This window comes from Dermacentor variabilis, chromosome 8 (genome assembly GCF_050947875.1).
Source record: "Dermacentor variabilis isolate Ectoservices chromosome 8, ASM5094787v1, whole genome shotgun sequence".
NCBI lineage: Eukaryota > Metazoa > Arthropoda > Arachnida > Ixodida > Ixodidae > Dermacentor > Dermacentor variabilis.
Genome location: NC_134575.1, coordinates 122,979,440 through 123,007,259, shown reverse-complemented (window position 1 = coordinate 123,007,259; position 27,820 = coordinate 122,979,440). Strand labels below are relative to the sequence as shown.

Sequence of the window (27,820 nt, the reverse complement as noted above, 5' to 3'; positions counted from 1 at the left end):
ATGCAACTGCCTGGCCAGGACATCCGGTCGCCTGCCACTTTCATCAAGGTTTCCACTGTGGTGCATCCTTCTCCCCAGTCGGCTGGACACAACAGACCCCCGGCCACCATCTCTGCTGAGCCTCACTCCTTGTGTGGTGAGATTGCCGCTGCTTCCTATCACCTTTTCTGCCTTGTCGTTATGCAGAGCTGACTTGCTCTGTTGGACTGTATCGTGTTGGTCCCTCTGGCTCTGCTGTGGATTGCTTTTTATTTTAATGCGAAAGCATTATATGCCCCATTATGCGAAAATTCGGCGTTGTAATCGAATGGTGGTACCAAAAATGGCCGACGGCAATGAGTAAAAACATATCAAACAATACTCGGATTGATATCGGATTTCTCTGGGAAGTTCCTGTAAACAAAGTAAACCAATGCCGTTGAAAAGAATATTCGGTAAATATCAGTTTGGACGGGAATCGAACCTGGGCCTCAGGGGTGCGAGATGAGCACACTTCCCTGATGCTACGGCGGCTTCACAGTTCAGGTGGACTAAATGTATGGCTAGTGCATGTGTCATTGCACATGTTACATCGCAGCCATCTGGCTGACTAAACGTGTGGCCTAGCGCATGCGTCCTTGGGCATGTTACGGTGCAGCCAATGGGTAGTAGGTGGCACCACATCATGGGTGTATAAAATGAAAAGCATTAATGTCTTATTGAATGCCACTGAGTGGTCCTTCGAGCTCGTGAGCAAGCGAACACATTGAAACGCTTAATGCATTTTCTTCGGCCTTACCAAGGCGCATTTAAAATGCAGGCAACAGCTTGCATACACAAAGAATGCACAGAAACGTTTCACCAAACGACCATAACGCTTTTGCATTCCCTCATGTAAGCAGTCTTAAGTGTCTCTGTCGAATTTTTGTCTTTTGGTAATGTTACCTTTGTGAATGTTTTTAAATCTTGTGAACGTTGCAAATGTTCTGTGAATGTTAGTCGCTCACAACCGTTTTCTTTTTTATCGCCTTGTGTGTATTAAATGTCTTGTGTGTCAGCATTATCAAACTGCTTTGTCCTTGGTCAGGTACTCCAAGGTTCTGCCTCAGGGACCCACTCAAAACTTTAGCAAGAACTTGCATCACAACACCCTTTTTTGTTCTCTTTTCTACAGATGGCTTGGAAATTCAGTATGACTACCGTTTCTCTGCATTGTACTTATGGTGGTCAACGCATACAAGATGGTAGTGTTTGAACTTTCTGTGCTGTGTATTGTTAGGCATGTATCCACAGTGAAGGTTTTTCTTACAGGTGTATTGAACAAGTACACAAGAGACAAAGGAAGATGTTTGAATAGAGCCATGTTCACAGCACCAAAAAAGCACATTAAAGGGGCCCTCACACTAACCGTAGGATGGCCTCTCTATTAAATGATGTCACATCGTGGTTCTCCTGTTGCAATCATTTTTTTTAATCCTCTCAAGTACAAGTGGAACTACGGTAGTTATTGCAGTGATGCACAGCTTTTTCCTTTCATCTTGACATGCTGTAAGCTACACAGGAAGATAGCCCCTTGCCATCTCCCCATGGGGAATGCAGCTCAAGATGCTTATTGAAGGAAAGCAAATTAATAGAATGAGCATTAGTGTGCCACAGATGGACTGCTCTGTTGACTGAATCTGCTGCAAAAGAACCATGGTTGTTATGTAGACACACCTCCTCCTGAGCAAATGTATCACACTGGTTAAAGTTGATCAATAAACACATCTCGCCTGGACAGCCTAAAAATTTGCTGTCTTGATTTAGGCAAAGGGAACCATCCTTTGGCAAGTCTTGCCATGTTTTGGTTCCTTTCAGCTGCTGTGCAGTGCATTAGTATATTGCACTTGGCTCGTTCAGCAAGCACTACGGTGCATCTCGTGCATCTATACACATGCTGTTTAGTTGTTTAATTAGTTCCATTAGCGTGGTGTGAAAATATACATACAACCACCTTTAATTTGTTCCTATTGACAAGCTACAGTTCAACGTAAATCCAGTTGGTGACATTACCTGTATCAAGTAAAATAACTAAGCCTTTGTTGCCAAAAGACTCCACCAAAATATTTATATTTCACTGTGTTTAGAAATTGGAAAGACTCGCTTTTTGACTCTCTACATTTCTCTCAAATATTTGTGTTTGATTAGATTTGAAAATGTCATTTTCTCCACAGAAACAAAGTGGTGTGCAGGTGGCTGATCTGGTTACGTTTTTTTTTTAACTCTTGTCACAGGAAGACGTCATTGCTGCCCAGCAACAGTCAAGAAGCAATAGTTGCAGGAGAAGTGCCTCAGTTGTCAAAATCGTTGCAACTCTGCAACCACTAGGCTGTCTGCTCTCATCCTACACAAGTGCAACCACACAGGCGGGAATTTGCTTCGCTGCCGCTAGTACTGCCCTTGGAGCTTTTCGCAAAAGTGCAACTTCCAAGTCGCACCTGCGCACTCTTACAGTCGAGTAACATTTTCTCTACGCTGGTTGATATCCTTTGTGCAGTCTGACCAGCTGAGCAGCCATTTCAGCAACTGCACACTGCCGTTATATCAGTGTTATATGGATCACTAACCTGAATAGGCACTGTGAAAACTTGGCACCATCCAGAGTAGGTAACTAGCAGTCTAGGTGCGCCTCATGGAATAAACAGCATTGAAATTGGGAGTGTGCAGTCACATTTGATGTGAGCTGGAACACAGTGCCTGTGGTCTACATGGCTCCAAGACTGCACGGCAGCACCGACATAATGAAAATTTGGAGAACTAAGCACTGTTTTCACTGCTGGTATTTATTAAACCAATTTTTCATATGTCAGCACCACTGTGCAGAGCAATCATGAAGCCCCTTCGACCGCAGACACTGTTGCAGCTCACATTGAACGTATGTGTGTAGTAAGCTACATAAGCACGTTCACATGCTTGTGCATCGAGCAGGACAACTGTGACCGTATGCTGTCATAAAGTGCACTGTAAACTCTCTTCAAAGGATGACCCACCAGGATTTAGTAAGGTGCCATCATGTTAGAATGTAGCGGTGACTTGCTGCAGTGAAGGTTGCAGGGGCTTACAGGTGCACTTTTTCTAATGATATTAAGTCTGTCCAATGAAACGATGCTGAAGTGGTATATTCGTGTGAAGATGTAACAAAGTTAGAAGTGCTCCTTAGTTGTGCTCATGTAGCAATGCCAGGACAGCAGGGGTCGTAGAGGACTTCTGTTGAGCTACACACCTCGCAGAGTGACTTGACAAAGAGCGGTAGTCAAGAGTTGTGGAGTGGCAACACCGTATTTGGAATAATGCTGTAATTGTTCAACATTTTTAGACACCCGGAATGGAATAGGAGCCCGAGATTCCGGAATGTAGTTGGAATGGAATGGGCGCATAGTCCCGGAATGCTAAAGACTGATTTAAAGCAAGGCTATGAAACCAATAAATTTGCCAATTAGACTTTACTACACTACACTAGACTTGGCCAATTTAATAAATTTCTCCATTTTTACTCAACACGGCTGTTTCAGTATTGACCTATGGATGACTACCTCTGCAGCAGCAGTTATAAACAACATGGTATTCTGCACTCTCTTCACTTCTGATGACCCAGAAGCTTTACTTTGTTACGATGTTGAACTGCTTTTAAAGACAGCAACCCTGAGTTAACTCCTTAGTTTTAGTGAACTCCTTAACATTCCGTTGAGGAGTTGAGTTGCTAAGAATTGTCAGATTTTGCGAGAGCTTGCTTGACGAACTACAAAGGATTTCTTACATAGGAAATGTGCAAGTCCACCCTGTGCAAGTCCAGAGTGATTTAGAAAGCACACCATGTTCTTTTGCACGCTGTCCGCACTGCACACATCCAGAAGGCGCGATAAGCAGTCGGGGAGGGGGTGCTAGAAAGTGGCGTCTGGCGTTATATATCCATAAGTGTGAAACAAAGTAAGGTGGCAGACCTGAACGATTCCTTTGGCATTGAACACATTTTCTGCGACAGCTGCACTGTCCTTGAAGACCATCTTCTTAAGTTTGCTTGCCTGCTTTTTCCTTAAACAATTGTGCTCACCCACTACGGTGGGACACGGTGTAAAATTTTGTAATTTTGCTTTACTTGAATGATTAATATTTAGAAAAATTACTGGCAATAACCTGCTGAGGAGAAAAGAGGCTGCAAAGTGTGTTTATCATGTGAAAAAATAGTGTGCAAGCTTACTTGTTACAATGTTAAGACATGAAGATTTCTTTTCCGTTATCCACACAAGTTCAAGTAGTAAACAATTCATAAAGAAAGCGCTTCACTTATTTGAATTGGAGGAATAGATGGAACATTTCAGCCACTCCAGGAGTGGGAATGGTCAGACTTTTACCATTAGAGGAGTTGGGAGGAGTGGAATTGCAGAAATCTCCACTCTTGGGAATGGAGTGGGAATCAAATAGAGTGCTGCACTTTGCAAATCTGGTGGCAGTTTGGGCATGTGCATATTTCACAAGGAGGAATAAAAAAAAGGTGTAAACTGGACATGGTCAAAAAGGCTCATAAGTGCACTTGTGCATGTGTATATGCCTTTCTTTCTGAATTTGGCCCCTTTGCACTTGTTTATTCTTCTATTTGATAATGTCTGGGCATGCATTATTGTGCCCTAATGCTAGCCAGACAAGTTTATTGTTAGTAACACTTATTATATGTGCACTCCTGCTATACAACATGTTTACAACTTGTGATATTAGTTTTGTTAGTGGCTGTAGCTTTGCAAATTTATCGCCACCTGTGTGACTGGTCCTTGGTTTTGTTGTTTGGTGCATGATGTGGTTTAATCTTTTTCTTGTCTTCGAGTACTGGTACTTCTTGGATATTTTTTTTATCATATTCTGTTCAAGCTTTTTGATTGTCTTCATAGACATTAGGGTTAATTCTTTACAACAATAAAATATTTAACTCTGAATAAGTGTTCAGTTAACAATACGTTTCACAGTGCAAAATAATGGCGGTTCAGTGAATGTGTATCGTTAATTGTTTTTGATATCTTAATGCTTGCACTGATAGCATCTTGGTTTTTTCGGCATCATTACCTAATTTTAAAGCTTTACCCACTTAAAACAATATTCAAGTGCAAAGAGAATTCCTATAACTGGGTTGCATAAAAAAAGAAAAAAGACTGACCTCAAAACATTTATTCAGAGAGAAGTGCTGTCGAACCCACTTACAACATTACCAATTTTAACAATACTCGGGTGTAACAATCAGCAGCTATGGCACCGTGTGAACTTTTGTGCATGTTCTACGGTAATATAAAGTCCTTACTATTATGTTTGAATACTGCATTATTGGTCATAACAATTCAATCTGGCTACTTGGTGTCTGCGCCAGAAGGAAAAAGAAAGCAGTGTACTAAAAAAGAAATGTAAAAAATTGCAACTGAATCAATCTCGCGATGACTGTCGATGGTAATGCATGAGCATTGAATCAATGTAGTGACTCAACGTATTGCCGCTATCGAAACTAGTTATCTACGAGGTGCGTGCTGCAGCAAGACTCCTGTTTTGCAATTCCCTAACACTTGGCACCATCTAGCAGTGCCTGCATGTGACCTCCAAAGTGCATGACATACTGGTGTGTGCAAACACTGTGGAAACGCATCATGTGGCCACCAGGCTCCTCCCTCGCGCTTTTTATGGACACTCTGTGCCATCTAGTGGTACGGCCAAGAAATCCATCCGTAGCCTCTGAGACGAGAAGCTTCCAGTGCTTGCAAATGCTGACAGTTGTTCTCTGGCTTGCCACACACTCGGTGGCACATACTCCGCAACCCAAGTTGGCGAGAGGTTCATTGAAGAGCGGCGCATACCAAGTGCATTGGTGGTGCAGCCTACGAATGCATCAGGTTGCTGTTCTTGATGAGCCCTTGTGACTTGGGCACAATTCCGCTCGGCATCGGAGAAATTTAAAGAAAGTTCTTTGTCATTGTAGGGCAGCACATTTCCAGTGTCAGATACCGAGTTACCCAAGTCAAAGGTGTTCATTGAAGAGCGGCACACACCTATTGACGCATACACTCTTGCCTAAGTTGGCATCAAAGAGATCCATTGGAGACCAACACAGACAGAGAGGCATTTGCGGAGTGCTCCAAGTCAACATCGGAGTTTCTTGAAACAGCAGCGCTTACCCATTCCCACCTCTATAGTGACCCTTGCTGCTTTGTAAGAGGTTCATTGAAGGGCGGCAGGTATATACTCATTGCCACGTATTCAGTGAGCCAAGTTTGTCCTGTGGTTGGCTTCAAACCCTGTTACCTCAGTACAGCAGCCCAATGTGTTAGCCATCCGACCACAATCTACCCAGTGACCCATGTAAATGGGAAAACGGTTAGATACAAATATAGATAATCGCCGAAAACTGCGTGAAGTACCCAAAGAATGCCAATGCATTAGAACCACGAGCTGCCACCGCTGCTGCTTGCATGTCATGCACTTTTGCTGCAGCTGCCTGTGTGCTGTATTGCCAGCCTCGCGTGCCTCTCTCCAGACTCCCTTCTACTCCTCTGAAACAATAATTGACAGTGCTGAAACCTGTCAGCACAATGGAATCGTGTTTTGGAGGTGTGGAAGGGAGATAGGAGGTTGACACGCAAGCCTGGCAATTTGGAGGAAGTGTGTAGCATGCTTGACATGCAAGTGGGTGCAGCAGCTCACATTTTTAATTTGATTAGTGCTATTTGCCCACTTCAGCTGATTTGAGCCTATCTGTCCACATATCTAGATATCTGTCACGCTGTCGTCACACAGCAGTCATACCAGTGTCATCATGCCTTTAATGTCATACGGCCTTTGTTGTTCTATCGTCATTCCTCCCTCATTATTTTATCGTAATCGTGCTATCGTCATTAAATTGTGATTCTGCTGCCGCTGTCATGCCACTGTCTTCATTGCACCGTCTTCAGATAGTTGCCGTCATGCATTTGTAGTCATGCCATCGACATTATAGGTTGTCATCGTCATGTCGTCACGCCACTGTTGTGAACTCGTAATCATCCTAATGTTCCCATGCTGTCGTCATGTTGTCATCGTTATACTATACTCATCACTTCAGGAACGTCATATTGTAGTCGTCTTGCTATCATTGCATTACCATCCTTGTAGTTCTATTGACATCATTCGTTCTTTGTAATTTCGTCTTCACTGAGCCGTCATCATAAGGTCGTCGCCATGCTGTCATGTTGATGAACGACCTTGGCATGCGAGTGTCATAGCAAAGTGGCCCGATACTGGGAAGAACATGTCACATGTAGCCGAAAAAACACGTCTCATAATTACAAGTACAGATTCTAAACAACACTCTGCAATACTGTGTGTTGCCACATTGCTTGAATGCCAATCGCATTATCATCGACAGTCATCATGAGATGGCTTCTGCCAAATTTTTTTCTTTTTCAGGATATCGCTTTCCTTTTTCTTTCTGCGCAGATGCCCAGTAACCAGATCTGATTGTTATAACCAATAATGTGTCATGGAAACATTGCAGTAAGTGGTTTAATTTACCATAGAACACAGAAATTCAATGTGCCATGGCTACAAATTGTTATATCTAATATATTCTTAAGTGTTTTCGACTGTAATTGTGTTGCATGCTCCAAGATAATTTTGTGGTAGCACTATGAAAGCTGTTTCATTACTCCCCATGAATACCCGGCCTGTGAAATATTTATCAGAATTAAGACATTTAGCGGAATGTTATGACGCAGCCACTGATACTAGCGGTTCCTAAGCACGGAAATTACTTCACAGCATGTGTGTTTCTGTTCATTATCTCCAACAATTAACTGTGCTTTGCTTACTATATTCATACCATGCATTAATGCACCTGTTTGGTTGAAATAAAAAACATGGTTGGACATGAGCACGGTAAGACCAGTGGCCCAGTTATACACTGTACGGACTACTAGAAGGATACCTTAGACAATTTATTTTATGCAGTGCAATGCCTGTTGTGTTGTATTATTTTGCCTTGTAAGAACGATGGTATGCGATGGCACATTGTTAGTTGCATTCTCCACATTGGATATGACCGTGGAGTTCATTGATGGAGTGCATTGCTTGTTTGTGCTAAGCTATCACGCGCATTGCATGACAGCATACCTGATTGACCTCTTTGCAAAGTATGCATCATCCTATTGTTGAGTGTTCATTATTGATCCATGTGCTTGTTTTTTGATTACTGATGTCTTTCATGCTTAGCAGAACAAAGAGTGACAGATTGAAACAACTGGAGTGATGAAAATAAGCAAGAGGAAATGCTGAAGCAGCATTTTCCCACACCATGCAGTGATCATAATTTTTGTACATTGCTGTGCGTTCTAAGAATCAAGTGTGTAGTAAATAGCTCAGACTACAAAATACCAGCATAATATCGCAAAATACTTGTATTAACAAAGCATGCTTATCCAAGAGATTCGAGACTATATTGTACAAACGTGCTTCCTTCTAAGAAATTGTATGAGGGTACATGCTATCAAGAAGGGACTTCCTTTTGCGTGCTCAGTGTAAAGGTATACTATACTTTGCATTTATAAGTTTTCACTGTGGACATAACTTTGACAAATTGTTTTACAACACTGTAGTATGTGTGTTCTTTTATCTAATTTATGTCAAAGATGTCATGTTTTTCACACCATGATAGCTTAGCATGAAGACGTTGCTATTTTGACTAAAGAAGCAGCAGCAGAAGCAGGTGCTATACATTAACTCCTCTAACTTTCATAAATATTGTTGTACAAAACTTTGTTTTGTGAAAGTTTGTTCGGATTCCACAAACCTCGTCATTAAGCAATCATATATAATCACTGAGAAAATCTGAAAGGTCGACCAGCCAGGCTTTGTTTCATCTTTTCCGAGATCACCTTCTCCAACTAGTGAGTGAACAAAATATTCGTCATTAGCACTAGCATCCTTCTGTTCTGATCTTGGCATTTTGTAAGGGCGGTCTTGCTTTTCTTGTGCAGAATCAAGTTATTCACCCTCTCCAACAACTACTGAGGATGACAAGTCGCAGCAGAAACGCCTCTACCGCTGTGACTTCTGCAACTATGAAACTGGAAGATTATCATATCTGAAAAAACACGCCGCTGCCCACACAAGCGAGCGTCCATTTAAATGCCATTTTTGCCCTCAGAGCTGCTTCGGAAAGGCCAATCTCAAGGACCACCTACGCATCCACACAGGCGAGAAGCCATTTCAGTGCCCTTCATGTCCCCTGAGGTTCTCTCAAAAGGGCACTCTAAAAAGGCACATGCTCATACACACAGGTGAGCGGCCATATCAGTGCCCCTCGTGCCCTCGGAGCTTCTCGCAGAGATCCAACTTGAAGAGTCATTTGCGCATTCACTCAGGCAAGCGGCCATATTGTTGCCCCACATGCCCTCAGACATTTGTGAAAAGCTGCAACCTCAAGAGACACTTGCGCATCCACACTTGAGCGACCATATTGCTGCACCATCTGCTCCAAGTGCTTTGTGCGGGCCATTAGTTGAAGGCACACATGAAAACACATAACCATGACAACTCTGAGTAGGTCACTAGCCATGCAGGTGTGCATTGTGTAATACTTCGTCTGATGCATGAATCTACCTAGCTGCTGTGTACTGCATGGAATTCTGGTGCATTAGGAAGCAAGCGTTGTGATGTGTTATATACTGAGCTTTGAAGAGACTTTACAGGACGTTCCGACATAATCTAACAAGTTGTAGGGAGGTTTGTTGTAATGATATTACTGTATTTATTCCCTTGTATGAAGGCATAACAAATTTAGAAGCGATCATCAATCAACTGTGCCTTGAAAAGACTCTAGCCTGCAGGAAAATAGTCCTGGTAAAATTAGAATGTTAAGCCCATGATCATGACTTTTTCGTCTCCTCCAAGTTTACTGCTGTCTAAGTGAACATTCTTGTGAGTTAAATAGCTTCTCACCAGGTCTAAGCATTGCTAACAGACAAGCATGGTGCGTTAGTCATGCAATGTCAGTTATTTAGCAAACTCTCCTCTTGCGTGAACCCTGCTTCCTGCTGGAAAATAAAGGTCGCACGCATAAACGCCTCTAGGATGAATGCACCGTCCGCAGCATCATCAATTATCGCATGTGACTTTGCTAAAGCATCAAATCCAGAACGCACTAAACTACCACAGGAAGTTGTACTGTGCTGTGAAAGACAACGAAGGAAAATAAGAAAGGAGGCTGTACTCATAAGGTGCATGTGATACGGTACGTCAGCTCCAGTACCAGAAATGGGAGAGAAGGAATATGACTTGCGTGCACTAGTTTAGGTAAACGAAACGTCAATTTTGGCTGTGAAGTTTGGCTCCTGGCAACACGGTAATCTGACACAGTCAATTCATTCTATCTCTTCTTAATCCTTTAAGTGGGAAGACGCGAAAGATGTGGCCTAGATTGCACTTATGGCTTCATTCTTTCTTTGTGATGTACAAATACTTGCTAATTAAAATATAAAAACATTTCCCAAAAAAAACTGAGTGAGTTTCAGTATGTCAACCATGCTGTTGAGCTACCAGGTTAATGGCAAATCTACGGTCCAAGAATGGTGCTTTGTAGTGCTTGCTAATGGAAGCCAGCAACACACTGTTTTTTTAGTGTTATACTAATGATGAAAAGAACAAACAGGTTGCATGCACTCCTTGAACACAGAAACACATTGCGTTACGAACATTTTAAACCAGAAGTGCCCCTCTATCAAAGACAACAATGGTGTCTTTGGTAAATACTAGCCGGAGGAAAACTGAAGGATTATTTTCCCACTGGTGTTAGGCAACCAGCCACAACCTTTCCAGGCATTTTGTTCAGGCATTTTCAGGCAATCTCATGTAGAAGATTTAGCTTTGCTCCATCTAGATTTTCTCACATAGAGGTGTTTTTCAAAACTCTTTGTCTTACTTTGTGCTTTGTTGTCAGTGTGAGGATTAGTACAATGTTCTAATTTCTCGTGTCATTGAAGGAGTGCGAGTTTGCCTAGCCTACAGGAATGATCATTACATCGTGGAACATGTCGACCAGCTAGGTCGACCAAAGGACATTTTTGTTGCCTGGTGATTGCTTTGATGTTTTATGGTCTATGTTTTGATCAGCTGCATTATTGCCAATTGAATAAAGCTATGAAGGGGTCAGAAAGAGTGCAATTTTTGTGCTGTGCCAAGCTGCCTTCTCAATAGTATACTGCAGAATAGCATATTCTTTATGCCTGGTTAGAGGCAACATTATCGAAGTTACTAGAAGCTCACAAACCTGCGTTTTCATGGCAGGGTGTGTGACAGCTGCCCAAGGTGTTCTTATTTCGCAAGAAATCGTCATTTAAATCAGTGATTAATGCTCTTCTTCATGTGAATAGAGTATTGACAAAATAATTTTTGCCCGCAATTCATTGAGGCCCTGGAAGGCAGTATGTCTGGTACACAGCACTAAGAACGTGCCTCAGCCTTTAATTGGTATCTCAACAATTTTGTTGAGTCATTGTTCACTGCATACAGGATATCTAATGGAAAAAAAAACTGACAATTTCAACATGCGTTCTGCAGACGCACCTCTATGTAGATAGAAAATGAGACTTTGCTTAAAGAAAGGAAATAATTTTCGCATTGCCGCGAGTATGACCACCACATACGCTAAGCAAAGAACCATGAAGCCAGCAAGTTTTGTCAGCAAAACATCTGCTGCTGCTCGCTGTGAACATTTTTGTGAAGCCTAGTGTTGAGCAGGTACCTAAATAAGCACAAACTGAAAGGCGCAGAGTAATATATGGATTTATCTTGTTATTGCAGAAGTTTTTGTTAGGTCAACAATATTGTGGAGCTGCCAGTTAAATTGTTAATATGAACAATTTTGAAAAATTCTTCCAGTGGAGTATTGCCCTTGGGTCACATTACAAGTTCTGATGTGTAAGGAAAATAATTTATGGGGCCTAGTGAGGGCCCCTTTAAGAGACATCTGCATTGTGCACTAGAAACATTAACTGCATATTGGTAGTTGTAAATATAATGCTCTCAATTATAGGAGAGACTTGTGTGTAGAGCTACGACCAGTATGTGGATGCCTTGTTTTGGAGATCAACAGTATTTCCAACTTCTCAAGACTTAAAATGGATGCACTCATAGGAAAACCTATTTTATAATCTTGTTAGCATCCTTTTCTCTACAGAGACCACTCCTTTGCTGCGCACAATATTTTGAAAGTCCAAAGTAATATGCAATCTTGTCTCAAGTTTACATCATTTTGTTAGTAGCAGATATTCTAAATAAAGGACGCTTTGACACACTCATTCATCACTTCAGCTTGACAATTTATGTGTGTTTTTTACCCCTCTTTAAACTCAATGAAACCTGTGTCAGACTGCATCATGCCATAAGATTCAGCGTAGTGAAGCTGGACTGGTAAGAAAAGATCAATTTGAATTGTGATCCTCTGGTTCAATAACATGTGGCACCTTGTTCATAGCAATGCTTATTCCAGGCTTCATTCTGGGCAATACCTGTAACATTTCTTCCATTTGTTATTTACTTGTTGAATTATATTGGCTTGTCACTTTGAAGGCTTACTCTAGGCACTTATTCACTGCATTTGTGGGAAGGTGAACTTCTCTTCAGTGCCACTTTTTCTGCAGGTGTCCTTAGGAATCACCTGTTCTTCAGTGCCAGGGTACTGTTGTACTGTAATCCATTTGTATATACCTAAATGCATTAAGATGTTCGCATGATGAAATACAGCAAATTTATATATTCATACTGTCGTGCTATTTAGTGCTCCCTTTTCACTTGCTGTAGATTGTGTCGACATTGTGGTAACAAGTGGAAGTCTATTGAGATATGGGCCATACTGGGGTCATTCCACGCCAAACGTCCTAGACATTGTGCTCAACCCTCTCCAGTTCAATTCCAAAAAATTGTGGTCAGTCATTTTGGTGCGAAGTTTGCACTCCTAAACTATTTTTGCGGTTAAAAATTTTTTCTGGCTCTTGCAGCGACCTGTATGTTGCTGTGGTGGGCGAAACCTAGGTTGTGAAAAAACACCTACAAAAATACAGTACTGCATGGAGTGCCTTCAAAATGTGCTGAATGCTAGAAAAGAAATTGCTCTTTCCTATTCCCTCCCCTTGGAAGCTGCTACTCCCAGCAGCTTGAAACAGTGTTGAATAAAGGATTGATTGATTGAAATATGTGGAGGAACTTCCTGCTGCTGTGTTCTTAGTGAAATATGTACCGCACCATCATAGTTACACTAGCTCCAGAAATACTGCTTGCACAAGTGGTTTGGCAGACAGAATTTTCACGACTGTGTAGTCAAATTCACAAATAAAATAAATTATTTACATTTTCAAAAAACTTAACAACCGTAATCAGATATATATATATGCACATGTCACTTGGTCTGGGAAACGAAGTTGTGCAAGGCCTTTTGCGGGTAACTGGCTATGACATTCACCCTACGGCGGCACACCTCGACTAGCTCTTTGACTCTCGATGACTTAGAGCTGGCACTCATTGTGAAGTTTGGTCATGCTGTGGGTCAGAAAGAATGTGGGCTCGCCTAGCTGCTCGATCATTGTGAACACGCTCCCCTTCCTCTGCGCCATGTAATGCTCCAGTAGACACCCTCCTTGAGTTGCTCAAGTTAAACCTCTGAGGAAAGCAGTGTTCAAGTTGACGCATTTCTCGATGCAGCTGTGGTCTTCCAAGAGCTTTTTTTTTTTGTGAGCGTCAGGCACTGGTTGGCATGGGTGGTAAACATGCTTTCAAATAGCTGTTTGCAGGCATGCAGCCACCATACAGTGTCGTCAGTTAAGAGCGCAGGCACTCCAGTTAAGATATGACAAAACAGCAGTATACTCGCCGTTCGCAATGTTCGTTACGTGCTGCGAAATAGATGCGGCAGAAAGATGACCCGCGAATCCCATGCACTCGGCATGTGATGCAACCTTCGGAATAAACTTGCCTTCTGCTGAAGAGTCGAATGTAAGAAACCGAAGAAGCACTCGGCTTTTCCTGCAATGGATTCGTGCCCCAGCATCCAGAGGATACTTGCTTATTCAAATTCACGCTTTTGTAGAATTTAGAGCACTGATGTGCTGATACTTCTATTGAATCTTCGGCAGGCCTCTTGTAAATCTGTCGCAACGGTGACTGGTGAAGCACTTGTCGTGGTTGCTAACACTACGCCAAGTTCTTCTGGGGCAGTTGTATCCTTCGCATATGTCGAAGCTGTTGTCATCTCGTGGCCAGTTTTGTCCACCGCACTAGCTACATGTGTTTGCTCGGTATTTAGCAGCATCCGTATGTGTGCTTCTTTTTCCACTCTGTAGCCCCGATTCTTCAGAAGAGCTTGTCCCACTTTAGTTTCCTTCAATCTTTCTAGTTGGTTCACCTTTTGTACTTCAATTAACTCTTCCCAGGAGTTATAAGCTCTCACCTGGAAGAGATTTATCGTCGATGCGGTGGATGAAAGTCCCATGGCAATATTGTAGGCATTGCAAATAAGGATGTTCACCTTGTTGCGCTGGCCAATCTGTGCCGAAGTGTGCTTTTTAGATTGCATGGCTCCAGCCAGCAAGAAGCCAAAGCTTCATTTATTAGTGACATGGGACACATTGAAGATATCAGTATTCACTGAAGGAGATAAAAAAATCAAAATGAATTCAAATGAGGCTTGCATATAGTGCCTTCTTTATGAGGCAGGTATATGAGCGAGTGTTTTATGAAGTGACAAAGCGAATTATTCTCAGTTTGTAAAATTAAACATCAGTGCAGTTCAAGACATTGTGATGCAGACGGCAGTTAGGTTTTCCTCTTCCAGGCAGCATAAGCGGCTCTCTAGTGCCTCAAGGACACTATTTACATTGCAATTGGCGCTGTACAGAACTGCTTCATGGTTTCACTTCAAAGTTGTAGTGAGCAAATGTTTTGCCAGCAATGTGAGTCTTGCATAACAACAGTTTGTTGCTTCTATTGCAGGAGGTGTCTGCCATATTGTAGATAAAGGCCGCACTGCAGGCCACTGCGAGATCTTCCACCTCTTGTTATGGCTTGGATATGTTAGGCAATTGCTATACCATACATGCCACGCAGTCGTATTAACTGCCATGAACAATGCTTTTTCTTGCTGGCTGTTTTGGAGAACGCTGAAAGTAGCAATTATTTTCATACAAAATGTGCGCCTAGCTCTTCTTTCTATGCATTATTACAGTGCCCACATCTGAATAGAACAACTCACCAGAGCAATAAGAAGTTTGAGGAAAGCTTCACAGGCAGTATCCTACTCTAAAGTGCTGATTTAATATACAGTTGACCCCGCATTGACATATACACCAAGAATGGAGAACCAATCAGGCAGGTGGAGACTATTAGAGTGCTAGGACTTCTCCTGCAAGCGAATGGATCTAATTGCAGGATGATAGAACACATCTCTAACAAGTCAGAAGGAGTCATTAGGCTTCTGCGTAGAGTTACCAACAAGCATAAGGGGCTAGGAGAAGACAGTGCCATAAGATTGGTACATGCATTCGCCTTTTGCCACTACTCACACGTGGCTGGCATGCTACAATGGACACAGGCTGATAAGAACAAGCTAAACGCTTTAATCAGACGACCTATAAAGACTGCACTAGGACTTCCCATCAGCACGGCCAGTGATAGCTTATTGCGCCTAGGGCTGCATAACACACTAGAGGAGATAGCTGAGGCTCAACAGGTGGCCCACCAGGAGAGACTAGTGGGGACACGACCTGGGAGGGCGCTACTTGAAGAAATTGGCGTACAAATTAACAACCACACCAACGAAGGAGAATTATTAACACAATTGCAAGCAGGACTACGAGAAACAATAAAGACGACTCCATTCCCTAAGAACATCCACCCGACACACAACCTCGAGAGACGGAAGGCAAGGGCGAAGGCACTCCTTCAAGACATAGATCAACATAAGCAGCAGGCGGTGTTCGTTGACGCTGCCTGGGTTAAAAATAAGGATGCATATACCTCCGTTGTTGTAGACACTCAAGGTAACATACAGGATGCCATCACCGTCTATACCAAGGACCCAACAGTAGCAGAACAAGTAGCAATCGCCTTAGCCATCCGGGCTATTCGGTGGACACATATTTACAGCGACTCTAGAACAGCCATACGCAACTTTACCAACGGATATGTGACACGGATAGCAACAAAATTACTAGGGAAGGTCAACAGTGAGAGGATTGAAATCCGCTGGTTTCCTGCACATCTGGGGGTGGTCGACGGAGCTCGGAGAAACCTCAATGAGGTGGCAAATGAAGCAGCACAAGGACTTTCTAGCCATGCTCTTCAAGACCGAGCAACTTACATTTCAGCCGGGGAACACAGGGATCGATTATTAACATATAACGAAATCACGAAGCATTATTATTTAAGCAGAAGGGAATACCCATTGCTACACGGTAAGCTTTGCAGAGCCCAAGCGGTCACATTACGTTTGCTACAGACAAGAACATACCAAAGTCCAGATTTTATTAACAGGATCTATCCGGAGAGGGAAATTCAAACCAACTGTAATAAGTGCAATGGCATCATTACTCTTGACCACATGCTTTGGCAGTGGTCCGTGGTCTTCACAGACCGTGACAAGGAACAAGAATGGTGGCGGCAAATGCTACACAGTGAATCACTCTCTGACCAATTATGGGCAGTCCAGAAGGCCCACGATGTGGCTGAAGGGCTCGGCCTGACAGTCCCAACGCGGGAGCGGCCCGCGTCAACGTACGGTTGACCTTCAGGACCCACTAATGTTCTCCATACCATACCAAATACCAAGATTGCTGTTCCGTTTAACACAAAATGTCTGCTTTAACTAAGCACGAAATATATGTTGTTTTCAGCGAAGCAGCATACAAGATTTCCCACGCAGAATTTGAAGACATTCTTTTTACGCAGAATTCGTGGACAGACGCGGCACGCCTCTGCATTGCAAAAGCAGGAGACTCCTGCAACTCTACATAGCTTACAATATTCTAGCAGCAAATCTTCACGATTCACACATTTTCGAAAAAGAAACTGCAGTTTAAACGTGACAACAGAAAGCAACCAAACCATCTTTGAGGAATTAAGGCTGGCCTGCCCAATACTCCGTGAGTGCACGAAGTGAATGAGCGCCTGCGCCAGCCAAGCAAGCCGGAGCGAGTAGCGTACTGGCCATGACGTCACTCACGAGAGGGCGACACTCCAATTTCTCGCCATTAATACCGATAGCTCCGATTTCTCTGCTGTGCAGGAAAGCCCACATGCTTCGAGCTACAGTCGAACCCACTTATAACGACACCGGTTTTAACAATATATCGGTTATAACAGTGAGAAGCTGCTGCACCATCAACTTTTGTATGTTTTGCATAGTGAAATAACCCGTTTACTACAATGCCCCAATGCCACATTATCGGTTATAACGATGAAGTCTGGCTGCTGGGTGTTCGAGCCGAAAGGTAGTGAAATGCGAAATCCTTGAAAAGAAAAAAAGAAAACGAGAAATTTGAGCTGTTGCACGATGGCCTGCTGCTCAAACGGCTGCCGCGCGCTCATTTTCCAGCCTTTTCCGTGCACGTCTCTGCCCTCGCCCTTCCACCCCTCCGAACACAAATGGGCTGCGCCCATATCTCTACGCCACGCCACCCTCCAAAGCACGAATAGATTTCTCAAGCTGACCTGCTGCGGCAACCTCCTCGCATTTTTTAAAAGGCCCCTTTTGGGCCCACCAAAGCGCTGCCTCGGTGGTGCTCGCGTATCGCTTGCTACCCATGACCCCTCTTTTCAGTTATAGCAGTGCCATTCTCTAACGCCGACAGCCATGACTTGTTACACGTGATCAGAGCGCCCAGGAAGCAGTTAAACGAGTGAGCACAATTGGCAGTCGCATCAAGGAAGATGGTGGGGATATAGTGGGGAGGGGCACTGGCCTCCCTGCCATTATAGTTTGCTAAGATCAGCACTGTGATCCCCCTATTTAGAATGTTTCATGCAACCTGGTTTTAACAATTATCGGTTTAACAATTGAATTTTCGTGGCATTTGATTATTGTTATAAGTGGGCTCGACTGTGTTGCTCAGTGATGTGTATTGCTTCTTGCTGCGCATCGTGTTGGGTCCCAGTAGATTTGCCAGTGGTCCAAATTCTGAGGTTATCTGCATAAAGTGCGTGTTTTATGCCCTTTAGCCATTTCACTTGCTTAGGTAGTGAGCTCATTGCCAAGTTGAAGAGCCTTGATGATATGACAGAGCCTTGTGGTGTCCTTTCAGATGGCTGTGTGAATTTTTCCAAACGAAGATTTCCTAGTCTCACAGTTATGGACCTCTTGGGAGGAAATCACAAATGTAGCTGTATGTTTTCCCCCCATAGTTGCAGAGATTGAGTTGCTAAAGGATTATGCCGTGGGACACATTTTCAAAAGCCCCTTTTACATCAAGGGCAAGGATAGCTCAGTTTCTGTATATGTCTAGTTTGTCAATTATGTCTTCTTTTTAAGAGACAGAAAGAAATATTTCTTGAAAAAATTGTTTATGAGGGCAAATTGTGCATCAAAATGATTGACCACAACTTTATTGAGTCAGAGAGGGTTGAGCGCAATGTCTGGGATGTCTGGCGTGGAATGGCTTACTTTGCAAAGTTTCTTAAGATATCCTCTGTGCAGCCTTATTCAAAAGAAGTGAAGCCAGTGAAAGCACAAGTGTTTCATAATCTGTGCATAATTCTCGGCATTGAAATACTGTGATGAGTGAGTACTCTCTAATGCTTTGACAAACACAGCATGTAGCTGACAAGACATTTCGTATGCAGCTGCCATCAATAGTGTAATAGCTCTCTTTCCTTTGACAAAGGCTGCGCGTTTAGTCTTGTGCCTCATGGCTGGCATAAAAAGTTCATTCCTGGTAACACTGTTGTTCTTCACTTTCTCTGCCTACTCATATGTATCACTAGTAGACAAAGAACACTGTATTCTCACCCCCACTATGTAGCATTTGAGAAATGTATGACAGCTTTTGCCAGTGGCTGTACTAACTATGAATATTCTTTCATCTGCCAGACTAGTGCCCTCTCTATTTTTTTCAGGAGGCATGAGAAGATGTCTTTTGTATTCATCTCACATTTTCATTGCCTGTTGGATCTAACCCATGTACTCCTTCTAGGAGCCTTTTTCTTTTATGAATCTGTTTGAACCATGTCATTGTCTCACATGTGATCGGTATTCGTTATGAATTGACTCTATTTTTGCGCAATATTTATATCGATGAGCTTCTGACTGGCCCTGTGGTTAAAGTTTGAATGTTAGGTAGATTGTACATTGTTTAAAGGGTAACATGTAAAGATTTTTTTAGTAAAATGAGTAAGATATACGGCTGGGTCAGTGAGAGTATGTCATGTAGCGTGTCCCTGCAATTTTTATTGTTTTTGACAATTCTTTACATTTATATTTTTGAAGTAGCTAAATAGGTGCTTTCCAGTTATGCTGTACATGAAATAGCTGATGTTCTCATACATGACATGCCTGTAGACAGTTCTTGTATGTCCACATTGCGTAAATTTTTGAAGTCACTGAATTGAAAATCCTCACACGATTCCCTAGGTTTACATTTTTTCATGATTGTGAAGATGCAATAAATGTGGTAAAACTCGTTTTCCAGAGGAGAAAATTAATTGGTTCCTGAAGCGAATAGGAATATTCAGCAAATCAGAATAGTGCTTTCTTCCATATTTTTGACCTCACCCTAAAGAACTACTTAACTAACAAATCGCTTATCATTAGCGCTAGCGTCTGTGTGTTCTGATTTTTGCATTTCATAAATGCAGTTCGGTTTTCATTGTGCAGGATCAAAGCATTCGTCATGCCCGACAACTATCAAGAATGAAAAGTTGCAGCAAGGACACCTCCACCACTATGCTTGCAGTGACTATGAAGCTAAAAACCCATCTGGCCCAACAACGCATGTCACAGTCCACACAGGCGAGCGGTCGTTTGAATGCCATTTTTGCCCTAAGAGCTTTTCACAAAAGGGCACTCTTAACAGACACCTGCGTGTACACACAGGCGAGCGGCCATTTAAATGTCATTTGTGCCCTCAGAGATTCTCACAGAAATCCATTCTGAATGATCATTTGTGCGTCCACTCAGGCGAGCGGCCATATCATTGCCCTTCATGCCCTCAGACTTTTGTGCATAGGAGCAATCTGAGGTATCACCTACCTATCCACTCAGGCGAGCGACCATACCGCTGCACCATCTGCTCCAAGTCCTTTCTCCGGGCCATTCACTTGAAGATACATATGAAAAGAAAGTGCCATGACTGCACTGAGTAGGTCGCCAGCCTTGCAGGTGCACATCATATATTAGGCAGAGTCTTAAATATTCCTTTGGTATGTCTTCATCTGTAGGCATAACAAATTGAGAAATGATCATCCCTCAACTATGCCTTCAAAATGCTGCTGTTTGCAGTGAGATAGTCGGGATAAATCCTGAATGTTAGGCCAATCATCGCAACTTGTTAGTCTCCTCCAAATGTACTACTTGCTGAATTGACATTCTTGTAAGGTAAATGGCCCCTCACCAGGTATGGGTATTGCCAACAGAGAAGCATAGTACATTGATTGCGGAATGACAATTATTTAGCAAACTATGAAATCATTCGATGGCACGAAAATGGCTCAGATTTTAAATGGATATCTGTGTGCCCTTCCCTGCATTTAGATGGGGAATCAAGGTAATGCGCATAATGGCCTCAACCAATTACAGTCAATGCCCAAAACATTGTGCATTCTCAGAAAACAAAACCGTGGCTTCCACTGCCCTCAAGGGCTCAAATTTTCATGGCCACATCCAAAATTGCTTTGAAGGCCTGCCAGCACACTTATTTGGTGTCTGGGTGCTTGTTAGGTCACAGGGAATGCAGTTGTGCACGTGTACCATTAAGAAACATGTACATCTTTCCCGTGACAGTGGCCCCTCTCTATTCTAGAAATGCTTCACCGCTATACATTGCGTGTTTGATTGCATAATGTTGCTGTACTGCGGTGAAGCTGACTTTCATGAATGGGCATTATGCAGCGAGACTTTTGCCATGCTTTCCACGCTACACGAAGCCATTGGCAAAGATGGTGAAATTAGAGTTAGTGCCATTGCTGACAGTGGAGGATCCTTTTCATAAAAATATTGCAAACACACACACAAAAAAAGATGGGGGCTTGTGGTACACATGTGATGCAGTTTCTCATCTCTGGTATCAAATAAGGCAGGAAATAAATGCGACTTCCAGACCCTAGTAAAGGTAAAGCGGTGTCTATGTTAGCAGTGAAGTGCACAATTCAATTTCTTCTATTTCCTTTAATCATGAACCAATTTTTAAAATAATTGCGATGAAATGTTCGCCAAATAAATCTTGACAAGTTCCACCGTCTAAGCAAAATTTCTGATAGGGCATAGGTATGCTAAGATGTCTACATGGTGCACCGGTAAAGCTAACTGTACGTAGTTCTAATATCGAACCAAGGCAAATTCTTTAATTGCAAAGCTTTCCGAGAAACCCGTGGAGGTTTGCTTTAAGCTTTGTGCTGCAGTCAGGGGAATAACAATTTTTCCTTTCCATAGTTATTACAGTATTGAGTGTTAAAGGGGCCCTGAAACACCTTTTGAACATAGTAAGAAAATGTTGCCTATCTCTAGAAGAGGCTTCTGTGTACGTATGAGCCAAATATTATTATACTACGGGCAGCAGGGAACTGACAATCTCGTGTCAAAATCAGCGAACAATTGCTTGCTCTCACCTCTGCAATGTTGTCATGCAGCGTCATCGCAAGCAGCTGTACCCACTAACAGCTATTGGCTGCTTTTGTGATCACGAGAGCATTCTCGGCACTATTAATACTATAATTGACCATATTGAGCTAAACCAATAAAAGGAATATGTATGTTTGCGATAAAAAAAAACTGAAAAATGATTTCCTCTTTAAAACAGCTTAAAACAGTGCTACGTTTGCTGTGCATGGCCTCCGAAATAGCAACGGCGTGCTCTGTAGTGTTGCCTACCAAGAACGCCTTCAGGTGCTTCGATGAGTCCTCTCCCCACCGAGACACTAAATTTTCGGGGCAAGACATTAGTGGAAACGAAAGAAAAGAGAAAGCCACTCATTGATGTGATAACTGCAGTGGAACCCCCGATTATATGACCTTGGAGGACCATGCAGAACCATCGTATAATCCGTGCATCATACAATAGAAAAACTAAGAATGTAGGCACTGACTCTCAGACTTGCCCCCAAAAGAACGAGTACAGACTGCCTGAATAAGCCTGTGGCACAAACCTGCACTGCTCCAAGAAAGGTACATTAAATAATTTTTTTAGAAATGATAACCAGGCATTTAGTTGGAGGAGGTGTGAGCGAATCTTTATACTTGCCTTTAAAAAAATATTAGTGATCTTTTTCTGGACGTTTGCCCGGCCGTGACGCATCAGCTTCCTCTCGAGAGCTGCCACATCTGGCAGCAAGTCGCCAACATTGTCACGTGCACAAACAAACCACAAAATGTTGTCGATACTGCGTAGCACGTCCACACAAGCCGGAAGGGGCACCTGGAAGTCGGAACGAATGGTCAATTCGGAAACAACTTCTCTTCACTTATTGTCATCGTCGTCATCCGAGATGAAGACAGCTTTCCTTGGGCGGTATCCTTGGGCGATCCCTTTCGGAGATAGTTTCACGCGAAATATTGCGTAACTTGGGACCGAAAGCGTCCCCGACAAGCGTTTTTGATGCCTTGCCAAGCTCATTATCAGTGCCAAGAGCACTGTTGGCCGTATACTTCAAGGGGGTTCAGTGCCAGGATGAGCTGAGTCTCGCGAAACCGAAACTATCTCAAGTGATCGCACAAGATCACATCATCTTTGAGCTTGTTTGCAACTAAGTTAAAAGGCTGCACAACCATTTCATTCTTGGAAAGTACCAGGCCAATGCAAGGCCCAAAGTGCCCTTCCCAACCGACTTGGCATTTAAAGAGGGCCTCCCGCTGGTCCTGCCATCTGCGAATCGTTGACATCAAGCCACCAAGCTATGACGGAGTTTCCCTCCTTCTCAGCCATCAAAAATGCTCGTCTCTCGAAGCTGGCACCATATCGAATGCACTATATCATGATAATGTCACAAATAAGCGGAATCGAAGCGCCAAAGACCACAGGGTAATGCTGCACCATAGCTGTAACACAAGTGCGGCGAAAATGGTGTCGATTCCAACAAGAAAAAGCAAGTTTTCATTGGATAAAGACATGAAGGTACAGGTAGCCAACGTAATGCTAAAAACCGCAAAATTTAGGATATTAGTTTTAAAATTGCAAAGTCAGCTGTTATTTGAATGTAACATGAGGGTCGAGTTCAACAAAACTCGCGATCGAGTAAACACAGTATTGCACAGCCGTTATCAGCCAGCTGCAGTGTGCTCACGTGCGAGCCTGCTTCTGCTTAGGTGTCATACGAGGTGTGGTTGGCATAAAATTGCGTTGTGTAATCGATCTCTTTAAATGCATAATTTCAGTGGGGGTTTTGCCACGACGAGACCAATTTGTCGTAAAATGCAGGTCATGGCATGACCGGGGGACATATAATCGAGGTTCCGCTGTACGTCTAAAACCGCTTATACTTAAAGGATGCAGAAAAAAAAAAATATTCCCCAACGATTACAATACTTCCTAATGCGAAATTTTAGCACAGCTGTTTAGGTGTTTTGAATTCGCGATGTAGTGAGGCAAAGAATTTGAATCTGAATGACAGGGTCCTCTCCGCGGCGGTGCTGAAGGTGCTGCTCGGGCAGCTTCTTTAGGAGCAGCAGCAGACACAGCAGTTCCACTGGTTGCGTCGCTCATTGTTCAGAAAGAAAGTGTGCATATGGGAACCCGTGGCTCGTGCGGAGCACATTCTCCAGCAGCAGCGGCACAGGTGAAGTAGAGCATACACAGTGGGTTTCAAGCCCACACTAAGGCTTTGTTTCCATGTATGGTATCGGTGGTCACACTTGCCGTACGTTGTGGACCACGTCTTGTGCAGTACTCCGCTTTCCTCCTCACCCTTTTGTCATACTCTCCTCATCCGCTTTCCTTCACACGCTCTATCGCCGTCTTTCGTCCTCTACTGCGCTCCATGTTTTTTCTATTTTTTTTTCACCCTTCCAGGGGCTCATTCGTTTTGCCGGTTACGCTGATGCCAACACAGAATCGGGGGCTTAAGAGCTGCGCTCTTAACTTGGGGCAGGAGATTCGTGAGGCAAAGTAATTGTGAGGTCATTCTATAAATAGTTGAATAACGTGTTTCGGGGGACCTTCACAGGGCCCCTCACCAGACCACATAGCAAATTTTGGTTATAAGCTGTAAGTGGTTACGTGCCCTCTGAGGATTGTTCTACTGCAATGACTTTTCAAATTGGTTAATTAATAGCAGAGATAAAAATATTTGAGGTGCTGCAAACCCATAATTTCAGGAGGCTAGTGTCAATGCCAACCTAGACACTCTCTCCACTTGCTAAGTCTAGCCTTTGCAAGTGAAATTCCTTCCCTGCGTTCTCCCATACTGGAGTCAGAGGATTGCATGGTGAATGGGCCCTGCCTTCATGCTTTTCTCTCTTGTACGTTTTTGCTGAGTGCCACACTTCCGGTGATGGTCTTACGTACGAGCTGTTGCGTTTGTCTCGTTTCACACTGCGGATGATTTTGTGCACTCTGCATGAGAGCACCTGATTAGTGGTGTAAGTCAGTGCCACAGTCACAAACACTAAGGCAGACGTGAGAGGATGAAAGAGCATGATCGCGGTGCTGGAGTATGGCAGAAAGTGGGTCTCATTTTCTGCACGCAAGCATGGAAACAGAGAACACAAGCACATCTCTCTTGCTATGGTACAAAAGTAATACAAGAACATGCAGACATTCATTTTGTATGTTTTATTATTTTTCCAAGCATTAATTCATCTGTTGAAGCAACAGATTAAGCAAATAACTGATGTTATAATTCTCGAAGTCACGCGTCACTGTGATTGACATCACAACACGGTCATGTATGTAGGCACACTTCTGTGATTGACGCAGACTCTCGGACTGGGAGTGCGGCGCCCATGAGGAGACGGGTAAATGGTGTTTAGTTTCAGATGTAAGCTCATTCCGCGGCACGCAGGGATGTAATACTTAGCATACACGATTGTTAGCATGCATTGTATGCACGCTAATGCTCAAAATAGTGACACCTGGCGAGGGGGCCTTTAATTCTATCAGGTATAGGAGAAACTTGAGTGCTCAGGTACAACCAGTATGTGGGTGCCTTGTTGTTGTGGAACAGTATCTCAACGTGGTCGAGAACAGATAGATGCACTTGTAGAAGAACCTGTTTACATCATTTTGTCATTTTCTAATCGTTCTTGAAAAAGACACCTTGAAGCACTCATTCATCACTTTAGCTTCACTATGTACTTCTTGTCCTTGTTCCTCTCCTGAAGCATGAGGTAGTCTGCATGAGGTTCACTGTTCTATGGGATTCACCTTAGTGAACATGGATTGATAGAAAAAGATTATTTTAAATTATGGTCCTCTGCATCAATACCAGGTAGCATGTCGTTCATAGTGATGCTTATTCCACACAATCAATTTGTATGTATCAAAATGGATTAACGAGCTCTGAAGGTGAAGAACAAAAATCCACTGATTCATGCTGTCACGGTATCTAGTCCTCTCTTGTTTTCATGCTGTGGATTGTGTGAGGGCACTGTGCAAGGACATTGTGCTGGCATGTGGACCTTTACTGAGCCATGCTGTAGAAAGTTTCATACACTGTCTTATGTACAGCCTTTAGGAAAATAAATGACACCTGTAAGAGCACATATGCTGCTTTCTCATTAAGGAGCGTGCAAGGCTGGAGAACTGCAAGAAGCCAGTAGTAATTTCTGACCTTTTGACGAATGCAACAGGAGGCGAACAAGACATTTTATATTCAGCTCCCACCAGTAACATAGTGACTGCATTTCTTTTCAAAGAGGCTGTGCATTTAGTACTGTGCCTTGCAGCTGGCGTGAGAACTTAAGTTCATTCTTTGCAACTCTTTCGTTCGCTACTTTCTCTGCCTACATGTGTATCACTATAGTAGATAAGGAATGCTGTATTTGCATCTACATTATTTAGGATTTGTAGATGTGTGATAGCCTTTGTTAATGGCTGTACCGTTAGGAATTTTCCTTCATGAGTGTGACTTGTACCTTCAGTTTATGTTCTGTGAGCATGAAAAGATGTGATCTGTTGTATTCATCCCACACTTTTATTGCCTGTTGGGTGTAGTACCCTTTCTATGGAATTTTTTTTTCCCTTATTACTCTGAGCCATATCATTGTCTCTGTCCATGTAAGCATTCCTTCACAGTAGTTGAATGATGTGCCTTCAGTAAGAATTGACACTTGTCTTTTCTTGAGGACTTTATCAATCACTGTGCTTGATGAGGGCATTGCTAATTCTGTTTATATGTTTTCTATTTCCTTGTACTAACAGTGATAACCTCCGTTGCAATTGTTTCTCAATAAATATAATCTTTCTCTTTCTTTTATAGTCTCCTTAGCACTTTATTCTCTTTGGTGCTCCACGAAAAAATCAATGATGGCACTTGCAATTTTATTTCTTATTGGCATTGAATGCGTGTATGTATGAGATATTCATCAACAATTTAATATATGAGCCAGTTCTTAACATCCATGTTTGTGTGTGTGTGTGTGTGTCTGTTTTTTCATTCCTACATTGGTTTTTCAAAGACAGCAATTGTAGCACCACTATTGTTCCATCTTTCTCTCATACACAGTTCAGGCGAATAGTTGAATACGTTGAAAAGCCTTTAGTCTGAATAGCACATTTTCAAAGCCCTAGATGTCTTGGAGTTTTTGCAGGTCTCTAAAATTCTTGAATGTTAATTTTATGTAAACAGTTGCCAAAAGAACATTCAGACTTGGAGAGACTCGCCAAGAAAAGATACATCAGGATTATGAAAAAGTATTGGTACCTTTATTCTTCAAGTGGCTTTAAAAACTTGTTGTGTTACCATGCGTATCTATCCTAGTGCGTGACATGGCAGAATGTATTTCGCCCAATGTCAAAATGAAATGATTTCCAATGTCTAGCATCAAATCCTGTTTTGACGGCTGTGTACTGAGTTGCATGTCATGCTCGCAGCTCACATGTGATGGCTCTAAAACACTTTGGGAAAGGTATCCTTGTAGCCAGAGAGAGAGAGAAATTTATAACAGCACACTGTACTTGGAAATCATCAGTGACTGTCTTGCTATTTATTGTGATAAATGTGACCATCAAAGGGGCTCTTGAGACGTACCAAATACACAATGCTTTCTTAGCTTTTTTATAAGTGCAAGTTCAAGGTGGTGGAGTTTGAAAAGAGTTCACTCAGCTGGCACTAGTTGCCTGGGATTTGTACTTAGGATTTTAGCTGTTGTCCTTCAAAAATGTTGACGCAACTTTTGACCGCAAAAAAAAAAAAATCATCGCTGCGTAATGCCATAAAAGCGCAAAACGAGGTGAACAAATACGGCAGCGTTGCCAGTAATTGAGGATACTGCAGTTATCGATGCACAAATCGTGCGTGTGAAAAGCAATAATGTTGATAAAGAGCACGTGAGCGAAAATATTCTTACATTAGCAGAGACACACTTTACGAGTGTCAGAAAGCTAGCAGGCTCGAGGTTGCAGTTTCGATCACGGCCGGAGCTGCCTATAAATTCAGTGGGCCGGGG

At 42.8% G+C, this 27,820-nt stretch overlaps 1 protein-coding gene across 1 annotated transcript; it reads left to right on the top strand.

Annotated features, from left to right (window-relative positions):
* On the top strand, window positions 1-26,626 carry LOC142591557 (uncharacterized). The gene is made up of 4 exons (XM_075703870.1): window positions 1-136; window positions 9,000-9,470; window positions 18,246-18,299; window positions 19,880-26,626. Exons 1-4 carry the CDS (start codon window positions 1-3, stop codon window positions 20,365-20,367), a joined length of 1,149 nt encoding a protein of 382 aa, XP_075559985.1. The 3' UTR covers window positions 20,368-26,626.
* The last annotated feature ends 1,194 nt before the right edge of the window (window positions 26,627-27,820 follow it).

Excerpts from the sequence above, each read along its gene's own strand:
- LOC142591557 (XM_075703870.1), top strand. The coding sequence starts at position 1 with ATGCAACTGCCTGGCCAGGACATCCGGTCGCCTGCCACTTTCATCAAG. Across the intron at positions 9,471-18,245 it reads ACACTTGCGCATCCACACTT|GTAGTGAGCTCATTGCCAAG; the intron begins GAGCGACCATAT and ends TCACTTGCTTAG. Across the intron at positions 18,300-19,879 it reads TGATATGACAGAGCCTTGTG|GATCAAAGCATTCGTCATGC; the intron begins GTGTCCTTTCAG and ends TTCATTGTGCAG.